Source organism: Chelonoidis abingdonii, chromosome 5, assembly GCF_003597395.2.
Source record: "Chelonoidis abingdonii isolate Lonesome George chromosome 5, CheloAbing_2.0, whole genome shotgun sequence".
Classification (NCBI taxonomy): Eukaryota; Metazoa; Chordata; order Testudines; family Testudinidae; genus Chelonoidis; species Chelonoidis abingdonii.
Genome location: NC_133773.1, coordinates 146382284 through 146403897, shown reverse-complemented (window position 1 = coordinate 146403897; position 21614 = coordinate 146382284). Strand labels below are relative to the sequence as shown.

General features: G+C 49.4%; 1 protein-coding gene across 1 annotated transcript in view; it reads left to right on the top strand.

The window, feature by feature from the left end:
* Window positions 1–21614, top strand: part of DCTN1 (dynactin subunit 1) — a 108531-nt gene that overhangs the window by 62190 nt on the left and 24727 nt on the right. Inside the window, 5 exon segments of the mRNA XM_032787962.2 lie at window positions 2346–2363; window positions 7947–7967; window positions 13230–13421; window positions 17004–17201; window positions 20327–20531. Coding sequence (XP_032643853.2) covers window positions 2346–2363; window positions 7947–7967; window positions 13230–13421; window positions 17004–17201; window positions 20327–20531 — 634 coding nt within the window.

Sequence of the window (21614 nt, the reverse complement as noted above, 5' to 3'; positions counted from 1 at the left end):
GTTATAATTTTACAAACTAGAGTTTGTAGCCTTCTTGTAAATCAGGGAATTCCTACCTAATGTGCCAGCGCTGGCACCGCTGCCCTACTTTCCTCCCCCTCTCCTCCCATAGGCCAGACACCCTCTTCTTTCACCATTCTCCCATCAGTATTTCCTGTTTTGGCCCTTTCACCCTCCCTGCATGAATGAGAGACTGTTCTCTCCAGATACAGCCTAGAGACCCCCTTAGCCCACATACCCAGCCTGCAAGCTGGTTAGGGGAGGCAGTTGTGGCCCAGCCCCCACTTCCTATCTGTTCCCCCCCAGACTCCTGCCCCATCCAACCTCCCCTCCCCCCGGTCTCTCATGTCCCCTCTGTGACCCCTGCCCTATCCATGCACCCCACTTCCTGTACCCCGACCACCTCCGGATCCCCGCTGCCCCATCCAACCCCTCCTCTCACTCCTGACAGCCCTCCCAGGACCCCTGCCTCCTTCAACCCCTGTTGCAACTTCGACCCCTATCCACACCCCTGACCACCACCCTGAACTCCCCTGCCCTTTATCCAAACCCCCTACTCCCTGCCCCCTTACCACGCTGCCTAGAGCACTGGTGGCTGGCAGCGCTACAGCCCCGCTGCCCGGCTGGATCCAGCCACACTGCCACCGCCACCACGCAGCACAAAGATCGAGTCAGGCTGGGCTCTGCAGCTGCACTGCCCAGAGCATCGCAGCGGGGCGAACCAGCTGAGGCTGCGGGAGAGGGGGGACAGCAGGGGAGGGGCCGGGAGCAGCCTCCCGGGCCAGGAGCTTGGGGGCCAGGCAGGGCAGTGCTGTGGGCCGGATGTGGCCCATAGTTTGCCCACCTCTGTTCTAGAGCATTAGTGAGGGTTTTGCATGAGTTGTAAGGAAATACGTTCTGGCCTCTCAACAGGTGGTAGCCTGGGAATGATAGAAAACTTTAAAGGTGTTAAATTTGAGGTTTAAACTTGTCAGTGCACTAAAGCCAGGTTGTTACTGCTCAGAAATGTCTGCTGGGGATGGTGGAACAGGCCCTCCTGCCCATGCAGTTGGCCTTTTGGGGCGAGCTCTCAAGGCTGGTCTCTGATTTGGGTTTCACTGTGGATTACTTTTGGCACGCAGCTATTCAATTGAATAAACTTAAAAAAAACAAAACTTCTTTGCTGTTGCATTTCCTGTGTGCTCGTGAAGCTGGGTGTCTGTGGGAGAGAGAATGACTGGGGGAGTTGGGAATACAGGAGCAGTATTGGGTGGTGAACTCCAAATACTATAAGGTGGCTTATATGTGTTTGAAATTGCAGAAACTAACAAACCTGGCCCTTGAACTGGTTCATTAGGCCAGGAGTCGGCAACCTTTCAGCAGTGCTGTGCCGAGTCTTCATTCATTCACTCTAATTTAAGGTTTCACATGCCGGAAATACATTTTAATGTTCTTAGAAGGTCTCTTTCTATAAGTCTATAATATCTAACTAAACTATTGTTGTATGTAAAGTAAATAAGGTTTTTAAAATGTTTAAGAAGCTTTTAAAATGTTTAAAATTAAATTAAAATGCAGAGCCCCCCACACCGGTGGCCAGGACTCAGGCAATGTGAGTGCCCCTGAAAACCAGCTCGTGTGCTGCCTTCGGCACGCGTGCCAAGGTTGCCTACCCCTGCATTAGGATCTGGTAGATCCAGGGGTCGGTGTGTAGGCTGCTCCCAATAGCCAGGGAGGCTGGACTGTATCGTGTGAAGAGATTTGCAAGGGTTCTGCGTGCATGCGTAGATGCTGAGCTGGGCCCATTATGGCTGGAGGAGGGATGAAGAAATGTTCTAATTAGCCAGTGAGACAGCTGAGCCTAAAGTGTTGCTAGGTTACAGAGGAGCACTTTCGTCCCTGTGCATCCCTCCTCCCTGTGGAAGGAAAGCATCAGCTCAATCCCTGGTGCTGTGCCTGGATCCAAGGGCTGCCTAAGAACTTGGAGAGGGGAGGGAAAAATCCATAAGTGATGATGTAATGAGGAGCCCGGGGCGGTGGTTGGAGAGGCCAGCGGAGAAAGGAAGTGTGGCCCGTGGCTCTGGCTGCTAGGATGGACCCGCACTCCAGCGCACTAGAGTCGCGCTAATTAACGGCGTCCATAGCAGTCTGGGTTTCGGGAAGCGGTTGCTGGATTATCAGGGTCAATGGATGGCAGATAAAAAGGAAAAGCTGCAGCCATTTGCAAGTGCTCCTGGGCAGACTGCGCTTGAGAGAGACTGTCTACAGAGAGCTGCATTGTTGTGACTGAATGTTTTAACGTTCTCTTTCTCTGCCTCCCTCTTTCTCTTTCTCTCTCTTCGTCTGTCTTTTCTGCAATGATGAGGCAGGCCCCAACAACACGGAAGGTACAATCCGCTGTATCCCCATGATCATTTGTAACGCTGCTTCGAAACAGTTTTTGTTTTGCTCCTTTTTTTTTTTTTTTTTGGTATGTTACGACTGCAGAGCTTTAATTTTGAGTTTCCAACTCAGTTTTGAGGTGTCTCTGGGGAGACAAGCCGGGCGGGTGGGTGCGTAATGACAAAACGAGGCAATTGAATGTCATTTGTAGTCTTTCTTTTGAGTTTGTGGTCAAGTCCTTTTTCCATTTCACCTGACAGGCTGGTGTTTGTATTGCATGCAGTGCCTCTGCAGCTCACATCAGAGGACAGGGGTTTCGCGTTACCACTGCTGCTGGAGGATATTGCTGCTTGCTGTATAAAAGTTGCATGCTAATAATAGTTTTTATTTCTCCTCTCTGGCAGTGCTGCCTAATTGACTCTTTTGTTTCTTATTTTTCGCCTGTGTTAAGAATTTCAAATTACTGTTACGTGGCTTTCCTGTGTCGAGCTGATATTTTTCTGTAGGTTACAGTACAGACTCGATTTTTGTTCTCTGGGTGTCCTGATGTTTGTTTTTGAGCATAATCAGGATCTCTGAGTTTTAAGTTCTAACGAGCAGTTAGTGAGGATTTGTACCTGATCTGCTAGAAATAAGTTAACAATACAAATAGCCCAAAAGCAAATGTGCACCTTTCCCTGCCACTTCAACTATTTTGCATGCAGCAGCCAGAAGGTGTTTTCTTAATTATATTCCAGTAAATGCACCTTGTGTATGGATCTGGGATCTGAAGCTGACCAAAGGGAGTGACACACTTTCCTGTATGGTGGTTTTTTTTAAAAGCTCCTTTAAAATCCCCTTCCAAAAGAAAAGTTTTGCAAATGCTAATTCTGTATCGCTCTTGGGAGCAGAAAGATAATGGAGCTGTGGCCAAGTCTGGAAACCACGCTCCATATACATCAATTTCTGGCGATCTGATGGCTGTAGGGCCAGCCTGCATTTCTTCCAGAGAAGTTTTAAAGTCTGCCGTCGTTACCTGAGTTAATATAGGGAAACTGCACATAAAACTTCTTTTCCTGGTAGGATTTTTTTCTCATATGATTGCTCTGTATTTGGCTACTTCTGAGAGAGTGAGCAAGCCCATCATGCGCTAGGTCTCTCGGATTCTTGAAGGTGCCATGTAAAGCTTCTTGTTGTGAGGTACAGCTTGCAACAATGCCCAGAACATGTGACTGTTAAGAATAACCAGCTCGAGAGGAAGCCACGTAATTATGTTAATGGAGAGCTATGCAGGTAGTAACATCAATTCCTGCAGGTTTATTCGACTGCTGAGTATTCTCTGGAGAAGACTTGAGTAATGGACTCAAGTGCTGCGGTCTTGAAGTAAAGTGTTTGTGTTCCTAGGATGCCTGTCTTCAGCACCTGCCAGCTCCTATAATGTGCAAGCTGGAAATGCTCACACGAGCTATAGGAGTAGCCTGTGTGGAAACATGCAGTTAAAAAGAGCATGTGCTCCCATCCTGCACTCAGTGTGGAACCCAAGAGTTCCAGCTGTATGCGGCTCCTGTGGTTCTGGAGCCCTGGCACTGGGCCTGGGATCACTTACCAGGAGCCCGCTGACCACACCTAGAGGTCTTAGAGTCGTGCAGCTGCCCTCATGCTCAATGCACTGGTGCAGCGCACACCTACCTAGAGCGCTGCTATCTTGATCCAAATTGAGACCATTCTACTCCAGACAGAATTGGGTGGGTTGGGGCCAGTAGGACCTGGGGCTGCACCTTTATATTGAAGAGGAAGTGGTCAGGGCAAGGCTGGCTTCCTAGGCCATGCTTTGCTCTTCCAGATGTTGGTAGCTAGCAGGTGGCTTTCCTGATTTCTGCATGCTGGCAGCAAAGCTTTCACAGCCGGTGTGTTTCTATTTTGGGTCCCAGATACTTCTCTTCCTACTCAATGTGGAACTTGTGGAGGAACAAAGGTTACAGAATGTCATCAAATATTTATTTGCATTATGCAGCACTGTTCAGAACCACTGACTGATGAAATATTCATGGCTGGAATACTTGATACAGAGCTTTCTGAGCTCTTAAGCTGTCCCAAAGTTCTTCATTAGGCCGTAACTGGTAAAGTTGGTAGCCCTGTTCTTCTGGAACCTCAGAAAGCTCAGATATGAGGACAGAGGTTCTCAAACATTTTCATAGCAGTGGGTCGCTTCTTACTAGAGTACCAGCACCTCTTCTGTTCGTGGTCCTGCAGCCCACCTCCCCTTCCACTGGCAATCATACCACTTCCCTGAGGTACCTGCAGCTCATGGAAAGTGAGTATTGGGAACGTACGGAATATATTTCCAGCTGTATTTTAGAAGGCTTTATTGGCTGGAAACGAGCTGGCACCTGTAACTAGCTGGCTCTCTGCAGGCAACCAGCAAGTGCTTCCTAGACCCTGAGGATATGTCTGCACGGCAGCTTGGAGCAAGCCTCCTAGCCCGGAGAGAGTCTCACTCTAGTGCGCTAGAATTAGCAGCCTGGCTGTTGCAGGTGGGGCTGGAGCTTGGGCTCTCGGCCTAAGGAGCTGAGTGCGCCTGAGAGCCTGAGCTGCAGCCTGACCTCTGCTCATGTTCGCATGCTAGCTCTAGTCCCACTGGCGTGAGTCTTCCTGCCTGGGCTGCGGTGTGGACATACCCTGGGGCTCTGGAACACCTGTCAAAGTGAGGGAAGTTTTTGATTGTATTTTTATAACATTCATTAGAAGAATCGAGCAATGTTATACAGGACACACACACAGAGCAGGTCTGCCTAGGCAGCGTCAAGACCAGTCTGTTCTACGCTCTGATGAGATCAGTGAACCATTGTTGTGACCTTCATTTAGAAATGAGCCCTTCCCCCAGTGAATCTTGTAGCTGACACCTCGGGCTGCATCATCTTTACAAAGCGAGTTTGCTGGGCTGGGACCAAACTGATGACCTTCCACCCTTAAACTAGGCCTGATAACCCAGGGGAACAGCACAAGGATTAAAAATGCTATTTCCTGCTCCTTAGTTGTTCTTCCTTTAATGGGAATGGCAGGGTAACTGTAGTTAGAGCTGCCAGGAGGCAGGTTTTGTTAGGATTCTGTATGGTTTAATCTAGGAAAGATGCCCTCAACTTCCTTCATGCCCCAGAAGTGACCATTTCAAGGTTGGTTATCTGAGATACTGGTGTATCTTTCAGGGGACTTCATTAACACCCTCGGGGATACTTATCGTTAGTATAAATCCATCTGTTGGAACAGGCAGTACTAACATAGTTCTTGAATGTGCAAAGTTGGTTGTCAGTTTAAAATATTCCAGCCCGTGGCTTCTAATTTTTGTCAATGAGGAGTACCAAGAACTCCTCATATCTGCTTCTTGTAAGCCAAGAGGCCCATTCAGCTAGCATTTCTATTGTTGGCTCTGACTTTTCTGGTGCGAACCATTCCATAATAGGACAGCAGGAGCCATGTTTGAAGCAACATTTCTCTGACAATAGAGACTTGGTTGAGTTCCTCTTTAACATGCTGTAGTGGCAGTCCAGTGCTTGGCAAGGAGTGAAACACCAGAACATGCCTAGGTTGCTAAATCCCTGAGAAGAGAGGGTTTCTCAGAGCAGGCCTGCTTTATGGAAGCTTTTCTACAGTCTTCCCCCCCTGAGGAGGGCCAGAGTTAACAGATAGTTACATCAGGTTGTCAAAGATTCATTCCACAGAATGGGTTTTCTTGTGGATGTTTTGAGGGACTCAGCTTTTCCAAAGCACTCTGGAAGACCTTACACTGCCAGTCCTCAACATGAAATTAATCCCTGGTTTTTTTAGCTTCTACTGCTTGGTGGGAACACTTTCCTGATGAATGTTTTGCAAAGTAAGAAAACTCTGGAGGATGTAAATCTTTCACTTCTATGTTAAACGTAGCAGCTACCCAGAGTTAGACCCTCTGGGAAGTTTTCTTCTGGAATTGTGAGCGAAGTAGGATTTATCCCCAAAGGATGTGACAGATGTCAGGTATTCGAAGGGATTTGCATTTTACTGTGTGTCCCTTAGACTATTCTGTGCAATTCTGATATTAAAAAGAAAGAGAGGGATTACTAGAAGCTATGTGTTACCTGGTTTACCAAAGTCTTATGTGCAAATGAGACCATCCCCCTCAGGTAAAGACGTGGACCACTGCCTCGCTTAAACTCTGAAGCTTTGTCTTCCTGTCTCTCACATACAGGCCAGCTGTTTTACAGGGCCTTGCATTGGCCAGTGCATCTGTGGTTGTAGCAGCCGGATAGTTGCCAGTCGTGTAATTAAAGGCCTCATTCCTAGTGTCACCCAATGGGAGAAGAGCATGAGGGCTGGTTTCTTTTGACCTGCTCTGGTCCTGCCGACCTTCAGACTTTCTAGTCCATCGTTTTACCTTTCAATGGTAAAGGAAAGCAGAATGTAATGGGCTTGAATGTGCCCCGGTGATACTCTGTAGGCCATTAAGTGTGACAGAACAGAAGCTCCACCTGTAAGTGTATCTCTTTTCCTGTCTGATTCGCTCCCAGTAATGGGAGTGACACGGACAGGGAGTATATCCCTTCATGCTGTCCCTGCTACCCACTGGCTGAAGATAGCTGCTCCAAGTTCACTTCTGCCTGGTGTCTCGATTTCTAGTAAATCTTTGTTGACAAGGCACCACACAATGGGACAATCTGTGGGTTGCAACTACACAGCAAGGAGGCGCGTAGTGTGAAAAATTCTTAGGTGAGGGGTTGCCAGATTGGTTGTCATAATCTTGTATCAGCGTCCTTGATACAGAGGACAGGTGCGTTAGGCTGAATGGGCCTACCTGATAACTTGACACATTTTATTCTTCAGAGCCGAGGGGGAAATGGCAGTGCTGCCTTGAAAATGCCTCCATGTTTGAAGTGAAGTGTCACAAAATGCAAAGCCTGTGGTGGTGTAACTGAAGGAGTTTGAATCCTTTTGCTCTTACTTCTCTTTGGGCAGTTAGTGACACTTGAGCTTCAGTAACCTCCTTTGGAAAAGGGGGTGTGTGCGTGAAATCCAGGATCCTGCCAGCAGAAGCCTTGAGAGCCCTGGGCAGTACAACAACTCAGCAGGGTGTTTCTCTGGCTAAGCCAAGGGAGTCCAAACTTTGCCTTTCTGAGATCTTTCCAGGAGTCCACTAGATGGATCAGGTTGTGGATGCCCTGAGGGCAGCTGCAAGGACAGCAGGTCTCAACATGCAGGTCTCAACATTGTCCAAGTGGTCAGGATGGAAGACTTCCTGCTGGGAAGATCTTTGTGGTCCTGCATCTGCATGTTAAAGATAGGGATGGCCATGGTAGAACTTTGGTGTCTTCAGTGCAAATGATTGAAAGATTTTTCTAGCCTGGGTGTGCGGTGAGCCACATCAGGGGTCTGTTCCACCTGGGACTGTCGTGGGAGCATGGGGGAATGAGCATGTAGACCTGATGCTATGCACACTAACTGTGGTAATGTCTTTTTGTTTCCTTTACCTCGTTCTTTGCTGCATCTGCTGCTGCTGCTGCTGTCTCTGTATCTCTGTTCCTGTCTTTCCGTGTATGAATGTTTCTCCTACTCTGCCTTCTACTCCTGTTGCCCTCCAGACCACCACCAGGCGGCCCAAGGTGAGAACCAATAGCTGTGGTCAGTGGGCATTGATCATTACTGGAGGGCTAAACTCCAGTGTCTATTTCCTGTGGCCCTTTTCCTGTCCTTTTGTGAAACCTAGGAAAGCTCTACAGATAGAGATGCTTCCCTGGAGTGAATCTACAAGGGTGAAATTGTCATCAAGGCCAGGGCCGGCTCCAGAGTTTTTGCCGCCCCAAGCGGCAGAAAAAAAAAAAGCCGTGATTGGCAGCAGCTCCACTGCGCTGCTTTCTTCTTCGGTTACAATTTGACGGCAGGTCCTTCCCTCCGAGAGAGACTGAGGGACCCACCGCCAAAGAGCCCGACGTGTCGCCCCTTCCCTTTGGCCGCCCCAAGCACCTGCTTGCTGGGCTGGTGCCTGGAGCCAGCCCTGATTAAGGCTGTTACTCTCTGCTGTTACCCAGGACTAATTTAATGAATTAGAGCATAAAAATGCCTTGGTGATCCGATTTCCACTTTATGGCCGAAGCTCCCCTCCAGGCATCCCTGTGGTAAAGTTATACCTTGGCTGTCACTGATTGCTGTTCCTTACCTTATGGAGTACTTTGCTGCAGGAGGCTTGAGGTTGTTTGTGGGGGAGGGAGTTCTGAGTAGTGTCTTGTAAGGAGACAATGACAAAGTCATCCAGGATTTTGTAAAGCTGTGGAGAGAGCCTGCTGTGTGTAACAAAATCTGCTGCTAGCAGTGCAGAGGAGAAGCAGAGTTGTGGGAGACTACAGCTTGGACACAGATTCTCCAAACGCCTGTGGCTACATGATGATTTGTAAATGGCAAACACGTGCTTGGTTTGCAGTGTTGTTGGAGCCACGTTGGTCCCAAGATATGAGAGAGAGACGAGGTGGGTGAGGTGGTGCCTTTTATTGGACCCACTTGTGTTGGTGAAAGAGTCGAGCTTTTATGCTACACAGAGCTCTTCAGCCGACCTAAGAAGAACTCTGTGTAGCTCAAAAGCTTGTCTCTTTCACCAACAGACATTGGTCAGTAAAATGTTACCTCCTCCACCTCGTCTCTCTAAACGGGTGCATTCTGTTTCATGAGGTGGTGGGCTCTGATCATGTCTTTGATTTCACTGGGTTCCGTGAGTAACTCCAGGCAGGGAAGATGCATTTATTCGTTCATTCAGTTTATAAAAAGATGTTGTTCCACCGATGGGCTCCCACTCAGTGCTCTGACAGTACTGGAAATCTTCAGTCCTTACCCCATGGAAGTATGTGTTCATACTGCAGTTGCATCCAGAAACCCCAGTGTGGCCTGGGGTCCCACCAACCTAGGTGTGGCACAAATATGTGTACACACTTCCTGCCTTCAGGAGTTGACAATCCAGCCGATAACAGACTGCTGCTAGCACCAGAGTTAAGGTACCTGTCCTAGGGGATCAAGAAGCGAGGCCAGTTGGAGTCCCGCAGCCTTTGTATCCTGCCAGTAGCAAACTCTCGCTTACAGCAAGAGGGCTCCTGCCTGATTGCTGCTCTGGTCATGTGGCACAAGGGGGGGAGGGTTGGCTGCTTGGGGTAATTATGGGACAGAACATTTAGGGTGTGAAGTTTGAGCCACCACTTTGAATTCCACCCGGAAGCCAGTGCAGTTCTCAGGGTGCTCCCAGCGAGAGAGCGACTGCGCAAATGGATTTCTGCATTCTGCATCCGCTTCAGTTTGAGTGATGTTAAGATGTAGCCCTGTGTAGAACACTTTATGCTGGTCTGATCTCAAGGAAACCAAGGCATGGGTAAGGGTAGTAGGCTTGCATCTGACCGACGCGGCCATTAGTCACCCCACTCCACCCAGATAATAACATGACTCCTTGGTGATGTCTGCTGCTTCCACATCCAGTAGCACCTGGGATCTAACTGAAGCCCAGGTTACAAACTATAGTGGCCAACAGCAGATGCTGATCCAATACTAGCCAGTTCTGCCAGCTCCTTCCCCAGCCTTGCCAGTGTTATCTCCGCTGGCTAGCTCCTCCAGGGCAAGGCCGCTAGCAGACACTCCCTGCGGAGAGCTGAGTATTGTGTTATACTGAAGGCATCTCCCCCATGTCTCCTTACTACCCCTCCTAGTGTCCCCTCGTATACTGTGATCAACAGGGGAGACTGAGTTAAATCCTACGGGGCCCCAGACAAGTGTTTGTCAGTGTCAAGGCTGTTGCCCACACTTACCAGTGGGATTCTCTGTCCTTAGGCAATTCCAGCTAACTGACAGGCCTTAGATGTATCCACAGCCCCTTGTGGTCAATGGTAAATATTCTAACTCAGCCTGAACACCATATCCTCAGCCTTGGCTAGAAAGAGTCCACGGGCTGGTGCCCCTAATGCAATTTTCCCCAGCCCCAGGTCTGAAGTCAGAGGGCTCTAGGCAATGCCAGAGCTGCTTCACCATGAAAGGTTCCCAAAATGGGAGCTTCAGGATCATTTGGTAGCTAGCAGGTTGTTAGTTTCCAGTGGTGTTTTGAATAGGGGCCTTGCAATGCTGCTCTCAGAACACCTGGTGTCCTACCCTCCCGTAGAGAGGTGTTACCAGTCTCAACAAGCTCTGGGTCCAACTTCTCCCCCTGGCCCTACCCATCTAGAGAGGTCCAGGCTCCAAGCTGCAGCTGGTGGCCTTCAAGCACCCCAAACACTTCTAGCCCTTCAGCAGTGTTACTCCCTGAAGATTTGCCTGGGTTTGTCCACTGGTGACACTGCCCTGATCCCGTGGACACTGACAACTTGATCTGGCTACACGGTTTTATCTGCAAAGTGCCATGAAAATTCCTTTCAGCAAAGAGATTTGCTTGTGCAGAGTAGTCTGCTTCTCAGAGGTGGGATGTGCCTGGCAAAGGCTGGTGCCACAAGGTCTCTTCCCAGGACCAAGGCTGGATGCTCCCAGTTTCAGAAGGAAACATGGAGCAGCCTGCTTCTCCACAGGGCGCTGTACCTCCATCAGTTAATTGGTTAGGCCAGACTTCTGCATCATGTGCCCAGACCTCACACTCTGGAGATTCTGCAGTGTGGCGCCTGCTGGGGCCTGATTTCAGTGTCCTGTTTGAACAACTGCTGCTCAGGCAGGATCAGGCAGCATTGGTTCATTGCCATAAATGGCTCTCGAGTGCCTGTGCACATGCTGATCTGGAGGGATGGGGTGGCTGTACCCTAGCTAACGTATAGTTGAGCTGGGACTTAGGCCATGTCTACACTTAAAATGCTACAGTGACAAAGCCATAGTGCTGCAGTGTAGACGCTTGCTGCAACCCTGGAGGGGTTCTGCCATGGCTGTAGCTAATCAGCCGCCCCAAGAGGCGATAGCTGGGTCAACGGAAGAATCCTTCCGTTGACCTAGTGTAGTGTACTCAGGTTAGTCACACCCCTGAGAACTGGCTTTGCCAAGGTACGCTTTCAGTATTTACCAGCCCTGAGACTTGATAAATACGGCGTGTGTGCCGAAGAGCCAATGCCAATGAAGCTAAAGCTCAGTAAATTACCTGACTGACTCTAACACACCTGGATGCCCCAGTGACGGGTCCGTTAGAAACGCATGTCAAAGAGGAGTTGAAGGTAAGCTATAGTCAGCATTTTCTGAGAAGTTTGCTGCTTTTTTTGTAGACCCCAGATTCCCTTTGTGTCCTCACCTGTACTTCAGCCCTCTTACGCCACGCTGCTGGGAGCCCCGACCCGTCCAAAGAACAGCTGCATAGGCACCGTTCCACAGTGTGGTGTCCGTTGTTACCGTGCCTGTGATGGTGCATCGTAGGCTTGCTTTATTACCGGGCACGGCTCTTCCTAGGGAACCCTGCCCCTTCTAGATGAAGTCAGAATTTAAGAACTACCGATTTCCATGTTGTGTCCTGAAGTTAGAGAAAAAGAACAGTATACAAGAGAGATGACTGAACTCTCCCAAGAAGCAGGAGTGAAATCTGCACAGGTATGCTGAAGAAACAAGATTGAAATGGGAAATTAAAACAATTCAGACTTTAAAATTGAAACTCTCCAAGTACCCAGTACCAGCTGTTTGCTAAATTCTGAATAATACATTAAAAATGTTCAGAAAATGCAAATTCGCAAATGCCATTTATGAGTGGCCGGCTCTGGAGGCCTTCGGGGCACTCTGGCTTGACGTTTGCAGACTTAGGGGTATCCATCATTTGGGTATGTAGGAGAGTCTCCGTCCAAAGCTATGTTTGGCTGGACCCAGGCCGGGGGATTGGACCTAGTTTTGCAGGTCCAAAGGCTGGTCTGTTTGTCACACGTGTCAGGCTTTCTCTTCTACTGCCACCTCCTCTATAAGTGCACCTCCCTTATTTCTCCAGGCACCCTTTGTTGGGCGTTAGCAAACTCCGCACTGCTGCATCATTTGTTGTCACTCCTGGGATCCGCCCCCTCCAGTCCCCTAAAAGTCAGAGATTCCAAGGCAGCAGGAACCATTGTGGTCATCTAGCCTGACCTCCCGCACAGCTCGTTTCTCTAGCTTTGACTTCCAGCCATTTGATTGTGTTAGACCTTCCTCTGCACCCATTATTCCTCCTGGGATCCAATTACCCTTCAACTTCTTTGTTCAGCTAAATAGACTGAGCTCTCAGAGCGTCCCTGCAGGGCAGGTTTTCCAGCCCTTCAGTCACTCCAATTGATCAGCATCCCTCTTGCCTTGTAGGCACCAGACCTGAACACAGGACCCCAGCTCCAGCTCCCTCATCCGGAGCAGTGGTAGCTCTGCAGGGTTCTCAGAATAAAGGATACCGAAAACCAAAGCATTGTCCCTTCCTATCAGCAGATAGGACTCAAGGGCTGGCGTGGATCTGCTGGGCTAGCACCGGCCTATTTTTACAATTCCCTTGCCCACTGTTACTGCCCTCTAAACTGGTGAAGCATAATGTTTCTTGCCCTCAGCCCTGCCAGAAGCCGTTTTCTGAAGGTACCGGGTACGCTTAGTGGGGACTGTGCTCACACCCAGCACAGGCCCTTGCAGGTAAGTAGAATATCGCACAGTGCCTGCGTGTTCTAGGATCATCAGCATGTCCTTAGGTTCTGCAGTAATTGCAGCCTATAGGGTTTCACTCCCTGGTTTCGTCTGTGTTGGAACCAGCCCTGGGAGTCCCAGGCCCTCAGCCAGATGAATTGGTAATGGTGCTCTGTCCCAGGAAGGGCTTGTTTTAAGAATAACATGGAGGCAAAGTTCAAAGTGAGGCCCAACTGAAAGGTGGAGACAGAGGTGAGTGATGGCAGATCCCTGTTCTGACTCTCTTCCCCCTTGACGATGTTGTTTTGCAGCCTACCCGGACTCCCAACTCTGCAGCATCCAGCGGTACAGCTGGGCCCTCCGGCTCAGCTTCCGCCTCAGCGGGTGAGATGAGTAGCAGTGAGCCCAGCACACCTGCCCAGACACCTCTGGCTGCGCCGATCATTCCAACTCCTTCCCTGACCTCTCCGGTGGCACCTCCTTCAGCTCCTTCCCCCACCAAGGTAAAACAGTGCGTGGCTGTCTGATTGCTCTACCCGAGTGGGGGGCAGAGGGGCAGCTAAAGGGGGAGGGGAGTGCTCAAAAGCAAGGAGGCAAGAGAACAGGCAGGGGGGAATGGCGAGGGAACCGTTTCTCAGCCCACCCTAATCCATGCTCCGACAAAAAGGGCCAGGGAGCTCTCTCGTGTGACTGCACCTGGAAAATCCCAGTCAGTTCTGGGCACCACACTGCCACAGACTGAAAGCGACACAGAGAAGAGCTGCAAAAACAATCCGGGAGTTTGAGTGGATTGTCTTCTGAGATGAGTCTCTGTAGCATGACCAAGAGTAGAGCAAGGGCAGACGTGGGGTGAAACCCCAAGGCTGGAAAGGAATTCAGGGTGGTGAGTGTGTCACTGCTTAGCTCAGCACTCTACAGACATTCATAGAAACCTAGAAGATCAGGGTTGGAAGGGACCTCAGGAGGCATCTAGTCCAACCCCCTGCTCAAAGCAGGACCAGTCCCCAATTAAATCATCCCAGTCAGGGCTTTGTCAAGCCTGACCTTAAAAACCTCTAAGGAAGGAGATTCCACCACCTCCCTAGGTAACCCATTCCAGTGCTTCTCCACCCTCCTTGTGAAATAGTGTTTCCTAATATCCCAACCTAAACCTCCCCCACTGCAACTTGAGACCATTGCTCCTTGTTCTGTCATCTGCCACCGCTGAGAACAGTCCAGATCCATCTCTTTGGAACCTCCCTCACTCTTCTCTTCTGCAGACTAAATAACCCCAGTTCCCTCAGCCTCTCCTCGTAAGTCATGTGCCCCAGCCCCCTAATAATTTTCATTGCACTCTGCTGGACTCTCCAGTTTGTCCACGTCCCTTCTGTAGCGGGGGGACCAAAACCATTAACCCTTCCAGCATCCTTTTGAGACTGGAATATGGCGGCATCTCATTTTAGAGATGAGGAAACTGAGGCACAGAGATCAAGGTCACACAAAATGGAGCTGGGACTAGACCTCTGGCTCTCGACTCTGTCTCATGGCTTAAATTCTAGGTCTCTTGGGTGGAGAAAATCAAAAGAGTGTTTTTTTGTTTTTGTTTTGTTTTGCCTGAATATCAGGACTGATCTCCTGACCTTGAGAGGGTGCTGGGCTGAGGAATATTCTCCCCCAGGGAAGGTGGAGAAGCCCCACTCTCTGGGACAGGGCAAACTGCTAGGGAATATCCTGTGGGGAACAACCTGCCCTGGCCTTGGAGGTGGGCTGGGTGATTTAATGGGTGTTTGATGGCTGATAATTACTATCTAGGCCAATTTTGTTCTTTAAAAATAGTTTTTCATTACTTCCCTCCTGTACCTTCTTAATTAGCTGAATTTCGAGCTTATGAAAGATTTAGGCCAGGAGGGCAAAGTGTGAAAAAGCATTTGAGGTTTTGTGTGAAGTCCTGAGCTGGAAAAAGCACCACTTAGTGGAGGGAAAAGGCATTCCAGCCTCTCATTTCGTCCCGGGTTCATCTTCAGTTAGACCTGTGCCTGAAACCGGTTCACTTGTTAGCGCAGTCACTGATGCTTAAATCAGCTGAGAACACAGAAGAAAAACCTCTCGTATTCTACAACACTTAGAGCCTCATCAGTTTCACTGTTCGCTCTGTAGAGTCAAGTCAGTTTGTGCTGTTGTTTGTGTGGGTTTTTCACACAGCAGCAGGGGGAGAAATTAGGAAAATGTGATTGTAAAAATGACTAGGTGTTGGTGGGGTGCTTGGGAGCAGGTGTAGGACCCCAAACTAGTTGCAGCTATTTTTAAGAAAAAGGGACTACACTTCAGATGGATGGGGGGACCCCAGGTTAAATCAAGAGTGAGTGCCAGCGTTGTAGCTGCATGATTTGTAGTCAAGCAAAGACTCTTCCGAAACACCCGAAGGGATTTTCTGCCGTCGGGATGCTGAGCAGCACGCCATTTGTTCACGCAGGGCAGGTGACTGCCTGCTCACTGAACGTTTGTGCAGGGGGAGAACGGCTTTGTCTGCTCAGTCACCCAGGCGCTGGGAGTTCCACTTGGATCTATGATTCTCCCATCAGGAAAAGCTCATGCGTGGCTGCATAATACCTTACAAGCTTTGTGCTGCCTCCTTCCTGTGCAGGCAGCTCTCCAGTGACCAGGCAGATAGGTTTTCGGGGAACAACGTGTTAGCCTTACACACGTTTTAGGGAGAGTCAAAGTCCCCTTGGAGCATGAAGGGCTTCAGGAAGAGATGTTTCACCTCAAGGGGGTGAGACCCAAGAGGGCTGCATTAGAAGCTTGCCAGGAACCTGGGGACTGTGCCTAATTCTCATGCACTGGAGTAGATTGCAGCCACCTTCAACTTTGGTGTGGAGGAGACACTTCAGGTCCCAGCATACGCGGCTCCATCTTTGAGCCGCCTTTGCTCAGCTCAAGATGCAGTGTTGCTTGCTGGCACCAGACCCCTCTGTGGGCTACACCTGTTAAAGGTAAAGATGTCTTTGTACTGGGTTTTGAAACCCAACCGATACAGCCCAAATTCAGGCAGTGACTCTTTGTCGTAACAGCTGAATGACATCCTGTTGATGCCGGTTACCTGGGTTATCTTTCAGTGGGAAAGATCTACCTTGCTTGTCTCTGGAGAGCCCGCTGGTTAGAAAAGCCTGGAAGAGGCATTGCAGTCAGGCGCAATGGCTAGTTTGTGGGTCAGAGTGGAGATGCCATTATGGCACTGTCACTTGCCGAGAGATCAGGGCCGTGCTCCATCCTTACCTGGGTGAAGAATTATACGTGTGCTGGATGCTGCACTGAGCCTTTCCTTCTAGAGATGAAAGTGTCCAGAGCCATGATTCCAAAACCTTCAGAATCCAGCCTACAAAATCTCTTAGCCGTGCTTAACCACCTTTGGTATAGTAACCGCCCATTGTATTGGCGCAACTGACGGAGGAGAGATGGGAAACGGTTAGGATGCCTTCGGTGCTCAGTAGAGTAGCCACTGGCATCAGCTAATAACTCTCCAGTTTACAGTGGGCACAGTTTGTGTGTGTCTGCGAGTTGTTAAACTTCATTGAAATAAGCCTTGAAGCATTAGCCATTACACAGGCTATAGTTTAAAATCACATCGCTTGTCACGTTAGAACCCCAGTCCTGTTAGTGGAGACACGTTTTCCTTGCAGGTGTCATTACTCTGACCAGGCAGGAGAGAGGAATTAGAAGAGTTAATTTTGTACATTATTGGTTTTCAGACAGGCTCAGCACTCGGAAATCCCACTGAAGTCCCTTGGAAGTGCAGGTGCACAGCACGTTTGTCGGCCAGGCCGTCTCTCAGCACATCGAAGTGTTAACCATGTACTGTGGGTGAAATGAAACCCAGTGAGATTAAAACATTATACAGGCTTTGGAAGTGGAATAATTTCATTCACTTTTCTTCCAAGAGGCCTTTAATGATGCTGCTATTGGAAAAGGGTTGACTGAATTCTGAGGACTGGGTCAGATTTAGAAGGTTTTGTTGCCTGTGCAAATTGGAGGTATTTGGGGAAATCCGTTGTTACGTGACATCTCTGTTTCTCAGAGTAACCTCCCATTTTCCCCTGGCTGTGCAGGAGGAGGAGAACCTGCGTTCTCAAGTCAGAGACCTGGAGGAGAAGCTGGAGACTCTGAAGATGAAGCGAAATGAAGACAAAGCAAAGCTGAAAGAGCTGGAGAAATACAAGATCCAGTTGGAGCAAGTGCAGGAGTGGAAGAGCAAAATGCAGGAACAACAGGTTGACCTCCAGAAACGTCTAAAGGAGGCCAAAAAGGTGAGCATCTTCCTGGCGGCATGTGGCAGGACCAGAGTTGTGCAGCTCTTGTTAATGCTGTGTCAAGAGAGCCAGTACATTCAAGGCTATTTAATTGTTGGAAATCAGACTGGGCCGTTCTTACTTTTTTTTTTTGATACATCCACTAGCATAAAAACGTGAACTCCCCCAAATCCTGTCTTCTGGAGAGATGTGGGCCCTAATGCAACCTGTGACCACAACATAGCAAACATTGGCTTACGTACTGGCTTGAGAATGCAAAAGCCCAATGGAAGTAAACTACACTCAGTGCTGAATTAATTTGTACAAGGCGCTAGATATGTCTGGGCCCATTATCCTGATGGCATCTTCCTGTGGTTTATTTTGGCCTATTTTCTCCCCATATCTGAGGCAAGAGTTTTGTCATGGAGCCACACTGGCCAGCTTTAGCCAAGCAGTGCTTTGGATAATGTGTCCCTTCTGCCAGGGGCGTCTGCAGATTCCCACTTGTGGCTCATGATGAAAGCACCTTGACCCTGGGGGAATCTTCTGGAGAGCAGTGGCCATTAGGCCTCTCCCCTCACGCTCCCATCCTGGAGGGGCCCAGGGGTTCCCCCTTCTCTTCCTTCTAACCATGGAAAGTGCAACGGGCTCCAGTCACACACACTGTCCTCAACTTTTCCCTAATCCTTTTCTTTCATCTGTCCTGGGGGCAAATTTTGTTTATAGTTAATCAGTCAGATTCCTTAAAGGAGGAGGAGGAGAAGGAGATGCTGTGGCCTGGGCTCCGTCCGGCAATCAGTCAGACACATTACGAGCCTCTGATCAGATCCAGGATGCTGCAGCCGTCAGTTACGGGATCGCATTTTAATGTTGTGCTTCCTGTTTGGCCATGTTCGGATGCATGGACTCAGTGCGCTCCTGGATGAGGGTTTTCTTCTTCCAGTGCCGCTTCTGTCAGACGCTCACCCTGAAAGTACGACTAGACCTGCCTCCCTCCCCTTGCTGTCACACGCCTTTGGCAGCGTTGTTAGTCGTGTGGGTCCCAGGATATTAGAGAGACCAGGTGGGTGAGGGAATATCTTCAATTGGACCAACTTCTGTTTTCCAAGCTTGTCTCCCTCACCACAGAAGTTGGTTCAGTAAAATATATTAGCTCACCCACCTTGTATATCACAAGTTTAACAGCCAGTGTATTTGGTCCTGGAGCTCTGTTCCCTTGATTCCATGTAGTACCTGGTGAGTGAGTTTCTCTTCAGCTTCCAGCCATAGCCGCCGACTCTGTGGGTGCTCTGGGGCTGGAGCACCCATGGAGAAAAAATGATGGGGGAGGGGCTCAGCACCCACCTCCGCATAGTGTCTCCTGCCTGCTGAAAGACCACACAGATCAGCACCTCCCCCTCCCACCCACCACAAACAGCTGTTTCGCGGCATGCAGGAGACTGGAAGGGAGGGGGAGGTGCTGATCTGCGCAGCCTTTTGGTGGGCAGGGAGAGTTTGGGGGGGCAGAGAGAAAGGGGGGGTTGGGGCCTTGGGAGAAGGGGTGGAGTGGGGGCGGGCCCTGGGTCTACATAAAAGAGAAGTTTAGAACCTAGTACAGTTGCCAAACGGCTTCATACTGTCTGCTGGCGCTGCCCTCCAGGAACGGACCAGCAGCTGGCTGGTTGGTTGGCGGGATGAGCTGAGGTCACTGCTCCATTTTAACGGAGTCGGCTAAACGCTGTTACTACAAAGAAAGGTGTAAAATATGCTTGATGTGTGTCCATACTGAAAGTGCAGCCCGTGAGCCAGTGCCGGGGCTTGCCACCTTCTTAAAATACACAAACAAAGCAGCCCATCATCCTTGTGTGTTTAACACACCTGCCTTTTACCAGGTTAACACCTTTCTTAGATTTTAGTGATCCCCAGTTAGGGTCTGGGGAACCTCCCTTAATGAACATGAAACAGCTGTGTCCTTTGTTCGTAACCTGCCGGTACCTCTGATCCTGGTTACCAGCACAGTCAGAAATTCGTCGTGCAGAGGTTAAATCCGAGGGCAAGTCCACACTACAAAATTAAGTCAACCTAAGTTACATGGATGTTCAGCCACCACAGTCACTGAATCGGTTTTACACATCATACTACGCTGCTTGTGTCAGCCGCATGAGTCCTGCCCAGGAGCCTGTGCACCCACTGACCTGCCAGGGTGGGGCACTGGGGGATGGTTTCTGAAAGGCAGCAACAGTCGATGTAAGTAGCACACCGTCTACACTGACAATGTGTCAACCTAACTACATTGACTTCACCTCCGTGAGGTGTAGCGCTTGGGTTTTGAAGTCAGTGTGGTGACTTACATCAGTGGGAGCGACAGTTCAGTGTAGATACTTCGAGTTAGGTCCACATAAGGCAATTTACTTCGACCTAACTCTGTAGTGTAGACCAGGCATGCGTCTGGTGACATGACTGGAAAGGGGGTTCCAAAGAGGATGGAGCTCGGCTGTTCTCAGTGGTGGCAGCTGACAGAACAAGGAGCAATGGTCTCAAGTTGCAGTGGGGGAGGTCTAGGTTAGATGTTAGGAAACACTGTTTCACTAGGAGGGTGGTGAAGCACTGGAATGGGTTCCCTAGGGAGGTGGTAGAATCTCCTTCCTTAGAGGTTTTTAAGGTCAGACTTGACAAAGCCCTGGCTGGGATGATTTAGTTGGGGTTGGTCCTGCTTTGAGCAGGGGGTTGGACTAGATGCCTCCTGAGGTCCCTTCCAACCCTGATATTCTAGGATTCTAGGATTCTACTGGAACTGATTCTCTTATTGTTCCAAGGGGGGTGGGAGGAATCCCTGGCCACTCAAGCCCTGTGTTACTGGTCCTGGGTAGAGGGAAGATGGGTTGGAAGTGCAATTTCTGGGCTGAGTAGGGAAGAGGTGCTGAGTTAGAACAGAAATAAGACAGTTTTTGTGGCAGTGGCCTTTCCCCCTGCACACCCGGTAAGCATTTACTAACTGGGATTTGACTCTATGCAGTCCCACTACAAGAACACTGTCACAGCCAGGATTATCTGAGCCGTACAGCTGGGTAATGGTTCCGGCTAGAGACTGAGTCTGAGGAGCGCCCCTGTTCCATCAGGCTTCCATCCCAAGGTGTCTTCACCCTGTTTCTGCCTGACTGCAGGAAGCCAAAGATGCATTAGAAGCCAAGGAGCATTACATGGAAGAAATGGCCGATACGGCTGATGCTATCGAGATGGCAACTCTGGACAAGGAGATGGCAGAAGAGCGGGCCGAATCCCTGCAGCAGGAGGTGGATTCCCTGAAAGAGAAGGTGGAATATCTCACAATGGACCTGGAGATCCTGAAACATGAGATAGAAGAGAAAGGTGAGAGGTGTGGGGACCACCCATTGTGAAATGGGCTTGGGGAAGGGGTCTCCTGTTTTAATGCAGATCTGGGTTGGGGAGTAAATCTACATGTGAGGGAGATCCCATTGTTGTGATGAGTGCAGCATAAATACCAAGCTCCACTGAGATCTCCTACACCTGGTGGAGTCAGTGGGAACCGTGCCATTCAGGAGTTAATTCCACTGATGAAATAAACAGTAATAAGTCACTAGGACCAGATGGGATTCACCCAACAGCTTTCAAATAAGTAAATAATTAAAAGGCTCCAGAGGCTGGCCTGGCAGTTACAGACTGGGGAGCCTGACTTCAGTACCAGGCACATTGGTTGAAACTCTAATAATGAAGAGAATCAACAGATGCAGAGATGAACATGATTTGTTGGGGAAAAGTCACCATGATTTTTGTAAAGGGAACTTCCGCCTCTCCAATCTACTAGAAGGGGATCAGCAAATGTGGACAAGGGGTGGGGGGTGGGGGGTCCAGTGAATATAGTGTACTGGAATTTCAAAAAGCCTTTGGCAGGGTCCCTCACCAAAGGCTCTTAAGCGAAGGAGGCAGTCAGGGACAAGGGGGAAGGTTCTCTCCTGGATCAGTAACTGGTTAAAAGAGAGGAAACAAAAGATAGGAATAAATTCTCAGTGTTCACAGTGGAAGAGGTGAATGGCGGGGTTCCACAAGGATCTGCACCGGGACCAAGGTTATTCAGCATGTTCATAAGTGATCTGGAAAAAGGGGTGACCAGGTGGCAAAGTTTGCAGATGATGCAGAATGACTCAATACTTGTAAGTCCAGAGTTGACTGAAAGGAGTTACAAAAGGGGGACTGGCAACAAAATGGCAGATGAAATTCCATGTCGATAAATGCAAAAACATTGGAAAACATAATCCCAACTATCCATTGAAAAGGATGGGGTTTAAATTAGCCGTTACCACTTAAGAGAGGGATCTTAGAGTCCTTGTGGATGGTCCTATGGAAACATCTGCTGAATGTGCAGCGGCACAGAATGTTAGGAATGTTTGGCAAAGTGTAGATGATAAGACAGAAAATAGCACAATGTCACTG